Genomic DNA, 14,991 nt, shown 5'->3' on the forward strand with positions numbered 1-14,991 from the left:
GCAAAACATGAAACTTAATACAGAATGACATAATACAGAACATCAATAGACAAGAACAGCTCAAGGACAGAACTACATACATGTTTTAAAAGGCACACGTAGCCTACAGATCAATGCATACGCACAAACTATCTAGGCGTTGTGCCGCATGTTGCTTTATCTGTTTTTTTGAAACCAGGTTTGCTGTTTATTTTAGCAATAGGAGATGGAAGGAAGATCCTGACAAAATATCCCGTTTACTACGGGAACGTTATTTTTCCAAAAATGAAAATACTGCCCCCTAGTCACAAAAGGTTAATGACTCCAACCTAAGTGTATGTAAACTTCCGACTTCAACTGAATATTAGTCCTCAAGATTACAATTAAGAGCATCTTTGCAACCATTGAATCTATATGTTTTGACAATAACAGCTTACAATCTAAGGTAACGCCAAGTAATTTAGTCTCCTCAACATGTTCAACAGCCACACCATTCACTACCAGATAAAACTGAGGTCTAGCACTTAAGGAATGATTTGTACCAAATGCTCTTAGTTCTAGAGATGTTCAGGACCAGTTTATTACTGGCCACCCATTCCAAAACAGACTGCACATCTTTGTTAAAGGTTTCAGTGACTTCATTAGCTGTGGTTGCTGATGTGTATATAGTTGAATCATCAGAATACACGGACACACATGCTTTGCTTAATGCCAGTGGCAGGTCATTGATAAAAATAGAAATGGGTAGAGGGCCTAGAGAGCTGCCCTATGGTACACCACAATTTACATGTTTGACATGAGAAAAGCTTCCATTAAAACCTGTTAGAGATCGGGCTACTTTTTTCAACATTCTGTTAAAAATCGCGCAACATTTCAACGTCCTGCTACTCATGCAAGGAATATAGTATATGCATATGATTAGTATGTGTGCATAGAAAACACTCTGAAGTTTCTAAAACTGGTTAAATGATGTCTGTGAATATAACAGAACGTGTTTCGTGGTCAAAATCGCAAGGAAACCTGATCACAAAATCGACGAAGAAAAAATCAATCCGCCAGTCTCTGTATTGTCTATTGCAAGGTATAATAGATAACGATGGGCTTACAGTTCCTACAGCTTCCACACGATGTCGCCAGTGTTGTGATTTCTATGCAGCTAAATCCTTGGTCATATGAGTAATAGGCACAGCCTTTCGTCGGGTACACAGCAGGAAGAAATGGAAGGGGGAAAGTGGACTATGTTTTCCAAACTTGTTGCTATTGAATACAGATCGCTCCGTGATCAATTTGATCGTTTATTAACGTTTACTAATACCTAAAGTTGGATTACAGAAGTAGTTTGAAGTGTTTTGTCAAAGTTTATAGGCAACTTATTTAATAAAAAAAAATAACGTTGCGTTTATAAACAGTGTTTTTCCTGGATCACACAGTCTTCATAAACGGACATTTTGGGTATACAAGGACCGATTTAATTGAAAAAAAAAGACCCAATTGTGATGTTTATGGGACATATAGGAGTGCCAACAAAGAAGCTCGTCAAAGGTAATGAATGTTTTATATTTTATTTCTGCATTTTGTGTAGCGCCGGCTACGCTAATTCTTTTGTTTATGTCCCCTTCAGGTATTTCGGGGTGTTGCATGCTATCAGATAATAGCTTCTCATGCTTTCGCCGAAAAGCATTTTATAAATCTGACTTGTTGGCTAGATTCACAACGAGTGTAGCTTGAATTGAGTACCCTGCATGTGTGTTTTAATGAACGTTTGAGTTTTAACGAGTGCTATTAGCATTTGGTGTAGTGCATTTGCATTTATTGTTGGCAAGGTGGGACTCTAGCGCGTCGGGTTGCCCAGAGAGGTTAAATAAACAATTAAGCCAATTTGTGTGTCACTGATTCATCACTTAGGCTAAGGTTCTTGTGGATTAAGATATTTGCGAAGTTCAGAATGAGACTGATATGAGGAAATTATTGATTGATAACTGGTATATCGATATATTCTTGAGTTAATTCGGGAAACTGTAACTCATTAAATAAACTTTTCCCATGATGCCCCAAATTACTAATGAATTAGTTGCATGATTCATTTAATTGAGTAATAATTAAACGTAGGAGGTAATTAAGTACCAAAAAGAAAAAAAAAAGAAAACCTACTATTCATAAATTAATGGATCAGTAATCACAAGAAAAAAATGTGTTTTGTTTAAACGTGTGTGTGCATGTGTGTGTGAGAGATAGGCTATACGGAGGATATGACTGAGCAGTTCGTTTCATCAGGCTGACCCCAGTCTGTCCGTAGAGTTCCGAGACAGGACTGTGTCGAGGCACAGATCTTGGGAAGACTACCAAAATATTTATTTGGGCATTGAAGGTCCCCAAGAACACAGTGACCTCCATTATTCTTAAATGGAAGAAGTTTGGAACCACTCATACCCTTCCTAGAACTGGCTACCCGGCCAAACTGAGCAATCGGGGGAGAAGGCCCTTGCTCAGTGAGGTGACCAAGAACCCCATGGCCAATCTGATAGCGCTACAGAGTACCTCTGTGGAGATGGGAACCTTCCAGAAGGACAACCATGTTTGCAGCACTCCACCAATCAGGCCAGACAGAAGCATTACGTCTGGAGGAAACCTGGCACCATCCCTACGGTGAAGCATGGTGGTGGCAGCACCATGCTGTGGGGATGTTTTTCAGCGGCAGGGACTGGTAGACTAGTCAGGTTCGAGGGAAAGATGAACGGAGCAAAGTACAGAGAGGTCCTTGATGAAAACCTGCTCCAGAGCGAGCGCTCAGGACCTCAGACTAGGGCAAAGGTTCACCTTCCAACAGAATAATGACCCTAAGCACACAGACAAGTCAACGCAGCAGTGCCTTCGGGACAAGTCTCTAAATGCCCTTGAGTGGCCCAGCCAGAGCCGGACTTGAACCCGATCTAACATCTGTGGAGAAACCTGAAAATAGCTGTGCACCGACGCTCCCCATCCAACCTGACAGAGTTTGAGGGGATCTGCAGAGAAGAATGGGAGGAACTCCCCAAATACAGGTACAAATACAAATACAACTCCCCAAACTTGTAGCGTCATACCCAAGAAGAGGCTGTAATCGCTGCCAAAGGTGCTTCAACAAAGTACTGAGTAAACGGTATGAATACTTATGTAAATACTATATTTGATTTTTATTTATTTTTTGCAAACATTTCTAAAACCTGTTTTTGATTTGTCATTATGAGGTATTGTGTGTGGATTGATGGGGGAAAAAAATATTTAGTCCATTTTAGAATAAGGCAGTAACATAACAAAATGTGCAAAAAGTCAAGGGGTCTGAATACTTTCCGGATACACAGTAGATTGGGGATAACAAAAGTCCAATTATCGAACGCTGTGGCATGTCACAGAATATCTTGGCCCTTGGCCCTTGCATAAACAAATGGGTCTCCATCATAAACATAATTATATAACCAATTATATGTATAATCATGAAAACCATAGTATTGCAATCTAGAAAGTAATATTTCATGATCAACCTTGTCAAACGCTTTGGATAGATCTTTTTACCAAAACCATTTTGTAGCTCATATAGAATACAGTGTTTATTTAAATGTTTCAATATTCTCATAGACACATTTTACAAGGATTCTGTAAAAAAACATGGTAGTACAGATATTGGGCAATCATTTGTAAAATATCAAATATTGTCACGGCCGTTGAATGAAGAGGACCAAGGTGCAGCGTTGTGAGCGTACATATTCTTTTTATTAGAAAAGACGCCGAACAAAACAATAAACACTACAAAACAAACCGTGAGGCTAAAGGCTATGTGCCCTATAAAAAGTCAACCTCCCACAAAGACAGGTGGAAAAAGGGCTACCTAAGTATGGTTCTCAGAGACAACAATAGACAGCTGTCCCTGATTGAGAACACTACCCAGCCAAAACATAGAAACACAAATAATAGAACACAGAATACCCACCCAAAATCACACCTTGACCAAACCAAATAGAGACACAAAAAGGATCTCGAAGGTCAGGGCGTGACAAATATTTAGAAACAATACGAGTTTGCGAAGCTCAGTAATTGAGGAAGACACTGACTTCACCAAAAAGGCCCCAATCTCATCATGCTGCTGCTGATCTTAAAGCGCTCACAATTAATTTAGTTTAAAATTCTACATCTACTGCTACTAATCAATACCATCTGTTCATTTCCAGCGGCCAAAGAGAAGTTGAAAATTGGAAAGTGGTCAGAAATGTCAGTATAAAGTATACCTGTATTAGCAACATTATTTAAATAATTAGTAAAAATATGATCAATAAGGGTGGCAGACGAACTGGTCAGTCTGCAGTCTTATAGATGAGGGGATACAGATGAACTGGTCAGTCTGTGGTCTTATAGATGAGGGGATACAGATGAACTGGTCAGTCTGTGGTCTTATAGATGAGGGGATACAGATGAACTGGTCAGTCTGTGGTCTTATAGATGAGGGGATACAGATGAACTGGTCAGTCTGTGGTCTTATAGATGAGGGGATACAGATGAACTGGTCAGTCTGTGGTCTTATAGATGCGGAGGTACAGATGGATGGAGTATAAAGTATTCAACAAGTCTGGTGAACTGGTCAGTCTGTGGTCTTATAGATGAGGGGATACAGATGAACTGGTCAGTCTGTGGTCTTATAGATGAGGAGATACAGATAGATGGAGTATAAAGTATTCAACAAGTCAGGTGAACTGGTCAGTCTGTGGTCTTATAGATGAGGGGATACAGATGAACTGGTCATTCTGGGGTCTTATAGATGAGGGGATACAGAGTGAACTGGTCAGTCTGTGGTCTTATAGATGAGGGGACACAGATAGATGGGAGTATAAAGTATTCAACAAGTCAGGTGTCAGTGAGTGGTCTTATAGATCCAGTATAAAGTATTCAACAAGTCAGGTGTCAGTGAGTGGTCTTATAGATCCAGTTAAAGTATTCAACAAGTCAGATGTCAGTGAGTGGTCTTATAGATCCAGTATAAAATATTCAACAAGTCAGGTGTCAGTGAGTGGTTCTCTTCAATAAGTTTATGTTGTAATCATCCAATAGAAAACAAATTGTATCTTCATTATTAATCAAATCCAAGGTTGATGCAAGGACAAATGAAACTCCCAATATTGGAATCGGGTAGATGGATGCAATACCACTTTACCACTCAAAAATTACGTGGATGGTGTAAGAATATTCTGAAGATAAATACACAATGGAAAGGACGAGAGGACTAAAGGTTAGGAGGACTAAAGGTCAAGAGTGTACCAACGATCAACAGGGAATTATCAATGGAAATAGTTGGTTTTCAGTTCAACATCTGTTTAGAATCTGTGTAGGAATGTCAGTCCTGGACTCATAGCTACATGTGCCACGTTTTCATTGGTCTGAATCGGCTGTACTGGAGCAGGATACTTGTTATTTGGCCATTGGCCATATTTTACGGAAAATAATTCTAATTCTAATTGGTCAACCACAGGCTAGGGCTGGGGGTTGTAAATTACACCCTGTCGGTTTGTTCTGTGGAGAGAATCCCTGAGGACAGGGAAGAAATGACCATCTACCATCTACTTCCAAGCATGATTTGTCCTCTTTGAATAAACCTATTTTCTTCCCCCTGATTTGCTTTGGGGTCTGTGATATTGAGGAATAACATCAACTACTAACAGTGAGAATAAATATGTGTGTGTGGGTGGGTGTGTGCATGAATACTTTCTGATGGCACAGTAAATGTAAAAAAAAAAATACAAATATTTCAGAGGTATAAAAAAAGAACATAAAGGAACGATAAAAAACGTTATTTATTTTTTTGTACGAAACCATTCAGAACTTTATTTTTCTGGTCGGAACAGTGGAACGGGAAAAAAGAATCGGGTTCCAACCCGATAATAATGTTTAACCTCTTTTCAGAAAGATGCAGATTTTTCTCTTGTAGAACAATAAGCGTGAATCTAAATGGCTCACCTGCATCATCTTGGCGTGGATGTAGAAGCAGGAGTAGCCCAGCTGGGTGATCTTCTTGGCCAGCAGCTCAACTCTCTGGGTGGAGTTACAGAAGATAATGGACTGATTGATCTGCAGCTGTGAAAGACAAACCACAAGAGAAAGGAAATGTTAAAACGAACAAACAATAACAAACACTTTATACAACGTTTTTCATGAGAATCTCAAAACAAAAATATTGAGTTCTGGCAGGTCTTAGGCGATGGTTTAACATGAATGTAACCATTTCTGAAGTGGGATTGAAAGATCAGAGTGGCTGCGGATCCAAACACCAGATTCTAGCAGATTCTGAGTTGTCCTTAAGTTAGGGCCAGACCTGTGCCATTAGGACCTGACCACTTTTTCAATATGGCTGTGGGCTACACTAGTTCATTTAGCAGACAGGTTAGAATTACGTAGCATTATTGTATAGTGGGGCTGTAGGGGTGGCAGGGTAGCCTAATGGTTAGAGCGTTGGACTAGTATCCGGAAGGTTGCAAGTTCAAATCCCTGAGCTGACAAGGTACAAATCTGTCATTCTGCCCCTGAACTCGCAGTTAACCCACTGTTCCTAGGCTGTCATTGAAAATAAGAATTTGTTCTTAACTGACTTGCCTAGTTAAATAAAGGTAAAAAAAAAACCTTAGCATTATTGTATAGTATGAAGAATAGGCCTACAATTGAACATAGTTGAATAAATAGAAAGGATATTTTCCCCAAATGATTTGCGATGGACCTCACACATGCGGTTATTCTGTGTTGAGCGGTTAACAAAGAAACATGTCCCCCTATATGCTTCATTTAGAGTTATTTATGTAACTTTAGTTGTGATACAAATGTTGGGCCATATGTTTGAATTTTAACACATTCTAAGGATGCATGATGCAACAACTAATGATGATTTGAAAAAGTTACAAAAACCATCCTTAGCTTACACCCGAAGAGCTAATGCAGTTTACGTGCAGTTACGTTTTTAATACGCAAGCATGTCCATAAGGCTAGGGGAAGCTAAGCTTTACCTAATGTAAACTGAATTAAAATCGCCAAAATGATATAGCCTAATTAGCAGGGATGCACGGTATCGGTGAACATATCGGAATTGGCCAACATCGTTATCGGCCCGATGTCTAGTTTAATGCCGATTTGCAAAACCGATGTCAAAGCTACCTATAAAACGTAGGTACATGACATAATGACGGCACGTAAAATTCTGCGCAACACGTGCAACACAGTATTCCTAACTTTGCCTACAATGTCTGCTGTCTAGATCGAGCAGTCAACAAGGCGAGCAGTCATTTGATGGAGTAAGAACATTTCAGAGAGACAAATGAAAGGCAAAATCCATTAAAGCCAAGATAATGGAATTCATTGCCCTTGACAATCAACCATCTCTGTCGTGGGTGATGTTGGCTTTCGCCGACTGGTCGAGCACCAGTACACACTACTAAGTGCGCTATTTTTCAGATGGTACCCTACCAGAGTTACACAGTAATAGCGTCACTGCTATTAGCTTCACGACATGCATACTATGGAACTCCGTTTGGGTCTTTGCATGTCAAAAAAGATACAGTAGCACTGTCAAAGCTGTACAAAAAAGTCTGCAAACAAGCAAACATCAGCCACAAACAAAGTGTTTTCAATACCGCGTTGGTAATAAAGCATAATTTGTTCGACCGCAACTTCTGGGGTAGCTAGCTTTAGCTTGGTACCTAGCTAACACCAATACAACCAGCCTCAAACAATGACTAGTAGAAACTGCAGTCATTTTCATTATTCTTAGCAATGATTTAGGAATCCATGTAAATATTAGCTAGGTTGCCAATTGTTTTTCACCTATTGAAATTGAACTTCAGTTCATGAAAATAAATAGCTGAGTGAGTCTCGACCGGACCAGGTTATGTGTTGTGAAGCCACAATAAGGATTAGGCATTATATAGCTTGGTGTCATCATTAAAAAAAAAAAAAAAAAAAAATTTTCACCTTTATTTAACCAGGTAGGCAAGTTGAGAACAAGCTCTCGTTTACAATTGCGACCTGGCCAAGATAAAGCAAAGCAGTTCGACACATACAACGACACAGTTACACATGGAGTAAAACAAACATACAGTCAATAATACAGTATTAACAAGTCTATATACGGTGAGCAAATGAGGTGAGATAAGGGAGGTAAAGGCAAAAAAAGGCCATGGTGGCAAAGTAAATACAATATAGCAAGTAAAACACTGGAATGGTAAAACACTGGAATGGTAGAATGTGCAAAGTAGAAATAAAAATAATGGGATGCAAAGGAGCAAAATAAATAAATACATTAAATACAGTAGGGAAAGAGGTAGTTGTTTGGGCTAAATTATAGGTGGGCTAGGTACAGGTGCAGTAATCTGTGCGCTGCTCTGACAGTTGGTGCTTAAAGCTAGTGAGGGAGATAAGTGTTTCCAGTTTCAGAGATTTTTGTAGTTCGTTCCAGTCATTGGCAGCAGAGAACTGGAAGGAGAGGCGGCCAAAGAAAGAATTGGTTTTGGGGGTGACTAGAGAGATATACCTGCTGGAGCGTGTGCTACAGGTGGGAGATGCTATGGTGACCAGCGAGTTAAGGGGGGACTTTACCTAGCAGGGTCTTGTAGATGACATGGAGCCAGTGGGTTTGGCGATGAATATGAAGCGAGGGCCAGCCAATGAGAGCGTACAGGTCGCAATGGTGAGTAGAATAAGGGGCTTTGGTGACAAAACGGATTGCACTGTGATAGACTGCATCCAATTTGTTGAGTAGGGTATTGGAGGCTATTTTGTAAATGACATCGCCAAAGTCGAGGATTGGTAGGATGGTCAGTTTTACAAGGGTATGTTTGGCAGAATGAGTGAAGGATGCTTTGTTGCGAAATAGGAAGCCAATTCTAGATTTAACTTTGGATTGGAGATGTTTGATATGGGTCTGGAAGGAGAGTTTACAGTCTAACCAGACACCTAAGTATTTGTAGTTGTCCACGTATTCTAAGTCAGAGCCGTCCAGAGTAGTGATGTTGGACAGGCGGGCAGGTGCAGGTAGCGATCGGTTGAAGAGCATGCATTTAGTTTTACTTGTATTTAAGAGCAATTGGAGGCCACGGAAGGAGAGTTGTATGGCATTGAAGCTTGCCTGGAGGGTTGTTAACACAGTGTCCAAAGAAGGGCCAGAAGTATACAGAATGGTGTCGTATGCGTAGAGGTGGATCAGAGACTCACCAGCAGCAAGAGCGACCTCATTGATGTATACAGAGAAGAGAGTCGGTCCAAGAATTGAACCCTGTGGCACCCCCATAGAGACTGCAAGAGGCACGGACAGCAAACCCTCCAATTTGACACACTGAACTCTATCAGAGAAGTAGTTGGTGAACCAGGCGAGGCAATCATTTGAGAAATCAAGGCTGTCGAGTCTGCCGATGAGGATGTGGTGATTGACAGAGTCGAAAGCCTTGGCCAGATCAATGAATACGGCTGCACAGTAATGTTTCTTATCGATGGCGGTTAAGATATCATTTAGGACCTTGAGCGTGGCTGAGGTGCACCCATGACCAGCTCTGAAACCAGATTGCATAGCAGAGAAGGTATGGTGAGATTCGAAATGGTCGGTAATCTGTTTGTTGACTTGGCTTTCGAAGACCTTAGAAAGGCATGGTAGGATAGATATAGGTCTGTAGCATCCCCCGTTGAAGAGGGGAGTGACCGCAGCTGCTTTCCAATCTTTGGGAATCTCAGACGACACGAAAGGGAGGTTGAACAGGCTAGTAATAGGGGTGGCAACAATTTTGGCAGATAATTTTAGAAAGAAAGGGTCCAGATTGCCTAGCCCGGCTGATTTGTAGGGGTCCAGATTTTGCAGCTCTTTCAGAACATCAGCTGAACGGATTTGGGAGAAGGAGAAATGGGGAAGGCTTGGGCGAGTTGCGGTGGGGGGTGCAGTGCTGTTGACCGGGGTAGGAGTAGCCAGGTGGAAAGCATGGCCAACCGTAGAAAAATGCTTATTGAAATTCTCAATTATGGTGGATTTATCAGTGGTGACTGTGGATCAGTTGTGTTTCCTATCTTCAGTGCAGTGGGAAGCTGGTAGGAGGTGTTCTTATTCTCCATGGACTTTTCAGTGTCCCAGACCTTTTTTGAGTTAGTGTTGCAGGAAGCAAATTCCTGCTTGAAAAAGCTAGCCTTAGCTTTTCTAACTGCCTGTGTATAATGGTTTCTAGCTTCCCTGAACAGCTGCTTATCACGGGGGCTGTTCGATGCTAATGCAGAACGCCATAGGATGTTTTTGTGTTGGTTAAGGGCAGTCAGGTCTGGGGAGAACCCTAATTTATAAGACAGTTCTTATTTGATTAATGGTGGTCGGACCCATCTATGTGAAGCTAGCCACAATACGGATTAGCCACAACAATGGAATTTGCAGTTTGACTTCAAAATAAAAGTATGTCATTGACAGTGAAGCAAATTAATACAAATAGTAGAATTATGCCATACTTTTATTTTGAAGGCTTACCGCAAAGTCCATTGTTTATGCAAATGTTTACAGTTATAATTTATAAAATTTAAAAAAATAGAATTAGAAGTTAGGATAGCCTGAACATGTGAAAGTTGGTTTGGTGTTTCGACAGTGGTTCTTCAATTAAAGGTTTAGAGCTTATACCCCAACCTTTTGTGGCAGATTATGGTAAATTGTATCATTCTGTCATTGCACCACACTATCACAAGGCAGAGTTAGAATGCTGATCTATAGGTAATCTAAACTGTGGCACAAATTGACAATCTTTGTCACGTCGTGTATATAGGTGGCAGGGAAGTCAAGTGCAGGAGAATTAAACTTGGTATAATTTGAGTAACTTAAAACATAAACTACAAAACCAAAGTCCATAATAAAATAAATGTGGGTACAATAACCAGTTGCACACGAATCCATAAAACATGAACATAACAATAAACAATCTCTGACATGGACATGAGGGAAAACAGAGGGTTAAATACACAACAATAAATGAATGGGATTGGAACCAGGTGTGTAGGAAGACAAGACAAAACCAATGGAAAATGAAACATAGATCAATGATGGCTAGAAGACTGGTGACTTCGACCACCGAGCCCCGCCCGAAGAAGGAGAGGCATCGACTTCGGTAGAAGTCGTGACAATCTTCTTGTAAAGTAATGGAGGTATAAATGTTTCATTCCGAGAGTCTCTCTTCTCTGGCACTAGAGTCCTGCATCAGGCAACAACAACAAAAAAATTGCTGCCGGGTGGTCCCGGAGAGAGAACTTGGGTAAATACAATGGCACAGATACACTTGACATGTGGACTGACAATTTTCTAAAAATAGGCACGGTGGGTTTCTTTCCCTCTAAAAACAGAAATAAATCATTCTAAATAGCCCCTCTATATCTAGTGATAGCTAGATATAGAATGAATGATAGCCCCTCTATATCTAGTGAGTTTCTGAAACACAGAGTCCTTCTTCACTGATGTGAAGAAGAAACTGAATGAAAGAGAGACCAGAGAGGGGAAAAAGGTTACCCATATTTTCAAGACCTGAGCTACTTCATTTATTGATGTACTAGTTTATTTAGGCAATTTAAAATATACATTTAGGCTTGGCCTATTTAGTCAGCTATTTTGCAACATAGAGCTGAGTGACTCACTCATTCATGGCTTTGGATCAAAATAAGTACCAACATTCTTTCTGATAGTCTTTAATAAAATAAATGCTTTGACCAAGTTAACCTGCTCATGTTGTGTGTGTTAAATTATTGGTGACAGTGTGGTTACAATGAAGAATGTAAACGAAATAAATCAAATAAATTCTATTCATAATGAATAATCAGATGCGCGTTGGAAGCTTGTCATTTTTCCTAATAATTTTTTTTGTAAGATTTTCTTTTTAGACAATACAAAACATACACATACAAACGACAATTACATGACACTTGCCCAGACCCACCTGCTCACACTCCCATCTCCAGCATCACTCTCCGTCACATGGCATCAAACTGCACCATTTTGTTTGAATATGACAAGCCCTGACCTTGGAGAGCCATTCATTTACAAAAGGTTAATTCAATAGTTCGGCAAGGTGTGAAAAATCTCCCAATTTGTGCCACAGTTTAGACTACCGATAGATGCTGCAGTCAATCAGAGTTAAGTCCTATTGTAAAGTGTAGCCAAATGGCCCCAAAAAATAACTTATTTTGAACGAAAGCCAGGAATGAGTCAGACCTATACTGCTCCTGCTTCTGTTGCACCTCCCACAAGTTGGATTGGCTTGATGGGCACTTCTTATGTTGCATTCGATCAAGCTGCTCCCACAACAGCTCAATAGGGTTGAGATCCGGTGACTGTGCTGGCCACTCCATTATAGACAGAATACCAGCTGACTGCTTCTTCCCTAAATACTTCTTGCATAGTTTGGAGCTGTGCTTTGGGTCATTGTCCTGATGTAGAAAGAAATTGGCTCCAAATAAGCACTGTCCACAGGGTATGGCATGGCAAAATGGAGTGATAGCCTTCCTTCTTCAAGATCCCTTTTGTCCTGTAGAAATCTCCCACTTTACCTGTAGAAATCTCCCACTTTACCACCACCAAAGCACCCCCAGACCATCACATTGCCTCCACCATGCTTGACAGATGGCATCAAGGACTCCAGCAACTTTTCATTTCTTCTGCATCTCACGAATGTTCTTCTTTGTGACCCGAACAACTCAAACTTAGATTCGTCTTCAGTAACTCTGTTATGTCTGGGTCTATATCTGTATCCTCCTTCAGTAACTCTGTTATGTCTGGGTCTATATCAGTATCCTCATCCTCCTTCAGGAACTCTGTTATGTCTGGGTCTATATCCCCATCCTCCTTCAGTAACTCTTATGTCTGGCTCGATATCTGTATCCTTATCCTCCTTCAGTAACTCTGTTATGTCTGGGTCTATATCTGTATCCTCCTTCAGTAACACTGTTATGTATAGGTCTATATCTGTATCCTCCTTCAGTAACTCTGTTATGTCTGGTTCTATATCTGTATCCTCCTTCAGTAACTCTGTTATGTCTGGTTCTATATCTGTATCCTCCTTCAGTAACTCTGTTATGTCTGGTTCTATATCTGTATCCTCCTTCAGTAACTCTGTTACGTCTGGGTCTATATCCTCATCCTCCTTCAGTCACTCTGTTATGCCTGGCTCGATATCTGTATCCTCATCCTCCTTCGGTAACTCTGTTATGTCTGGCTCTATATCTGTATCCTCATCCTCCTTCAGTAACTATGTTATGTCTGGGTCTATATCTGTATCCTCATCCTCCTTCAGTAACTCTGTTATGTCTGGGTCTATATCTGTATCCTCCTTCAGTAAGTTTGTTATGTCTGGGTCTATATCTGTATCCTCCTTCAGTAACTCTTATGTCTGGGTCTATATCTGTATCCTCATCCTCCTTCAGTAACTCTGTTATGTCTGGGTCTATATCTGTATCCTCCTTCAGTAACTCTTATGTCTGGGTCTACATCTGTATCCTCATCCTCCTTCAGTCACTATGTTATGCCTGGCTCGATATCTGTATCCTCTTCCTCTTTCAGTAACTCTTATGTCTGGGTCTAAACCTGTATCCTCCTTCAGTAACTCTTATGTCTGGCTCTATATCTGTATCCACCTTCAGTAACTCTGTTATGTCTGGGTCTATATCTGTATCCACCTTCAGTAACTCTGTTATGTCTGGGTCTATATCTGTTTCCTCCTTCAGTAACTCTGTTATGTCTGGGTCTATATCTGTTTCCTCCTTCAGTAACTCTGTTATGTCTGGGTCTGTATCTGTATCCTCCTTCAGTAACTCTTATCTCTGGGTCTATTTCTGTATCCTCATCCTCCTGTAGTCACTCTGTTATGCCTGGCTCGATATCTGTATCCTCATCCTCCTTCAGTCACTCTGTTATGTCTGGCTCTATATCTGTATCCTCCTTCAGTAACTTTGTTAAGTCTGGGTCTATATCTGTATCCTCCTTCAGTAACTCTGATATGTCTGGGTCTATATCTGTAACCTCATCCTCCTTCAGTAACTATGTTATGTCTGGTTCTATATCTGTATCCTCATCCTCCTTCAGTAACTATGTTATGTATAGGTCTATATCTGTATCCTCGTTCAGTAACTTTGTTATGTCTGGGTCTACATCTGTATCCTCATCCTCCTTCAGTAACTCTGTTATGTCTGGGTCTATATCTGTATCCTCCTCTAGTAACACTTCAACTACGACAGACAAAATGAGGGAAAAAAAACCAGAAAATCACATTGTAGGATTAATTTATTTATTTGCAAATTATAGTGGAACATAAGTATTTGGTCAATAACAAAAGTTTCTCAATACTTTGTTATAGACCCTTTTTTGGCAATGACAGAGGTCAAACATTTTCTGTAAGTCTTCACAAGGTTTTCACACACCGTTGTTGGTATTTTGGCCCATTCCTCCATGCAGATCTCCTCTAGAGCAGTGATGTTTTAGGGCTGTTGCAGGGCAACACAGACTTTCAACTCCCTTCAAAGATTTTCTATGGGGTTGAGATCTGGAGACTGGCTCGGCCACTCCAGGACCCTGAAATGCTTCTTACGAAGCCACTCCTTCGTTGCCCGTGCGGTGTGTTTGGGATCATTGTCATGCTGAAAGACCCAGCCACATTTCATCTTCAATGCCCTTGCTGATGGTAGGCTTTGTTACTTTGGTCCCAGCTCTCTGCAGGTCATTCACTAGGTCCCCCCGTGTGGTTCTGGGATTTCTGCTCACCATTCTTGTTATAATTTTGACCCCACGGGGTGAGATCTTGCGTGGAGCCCCAGATCGAGGGAGATTATCAGTGGTCTTGTATGTCTTCCATTTCCTAATAATTTCTCCCACAGTTGATTTCTTCAAACCAAGCTGCTTACCTATTGCAGATTCAGTCTTTCCAGCTTGGTGCAGGTCTACAATTTTGTTTCTGGTGTCCTTTGACAGCTCTTTGGTCTTGGCCATAGTGGAGTTTGGAGTGTGAC

At 40.7% G+C, this 14,991-nt stretch overlaps 1 protein-coding gene across 1 annotated transcript in view; it reads right to left on the reverse strand.

Moving 5' to 3' along the window:
* The window catches only part of LOC135552350 (probable ATP-dependent RNA helicase ddx6), a 60,158-nt gene that overhangs the window by 15,234 nt on the left and 29,933 nt on the right, over window positions 1-14,991 (reverse strand). Inside the window, exon 10 of the mRNA XM_064983917.1 lies at window positions 5,962-6,078. Within this exon, the coding sequence (XP_064839989.1) occupies window positions 5,962-6,078 (117 nt within the window). The remainder of the gene's footprint in view (window positions 1-5,961; window positions 6,079-14,991) is intronic.

Source organism: Oncorhynchus masou, chromosome 13 (genome assembly GCF_036934945.1).
Source record: "Oncorhynchus masou masou isolate Uvic2021 chromosome 13, UVic_Omas_1.1, whole genome shotgun sequence".
Taxonomy (NCBI): Eukaryota; Metazoa; Chordata; class Actinopteri; order Salmoniformes; family Salmonidae; genus Oncorhynchus; species Oncorhynchus masou.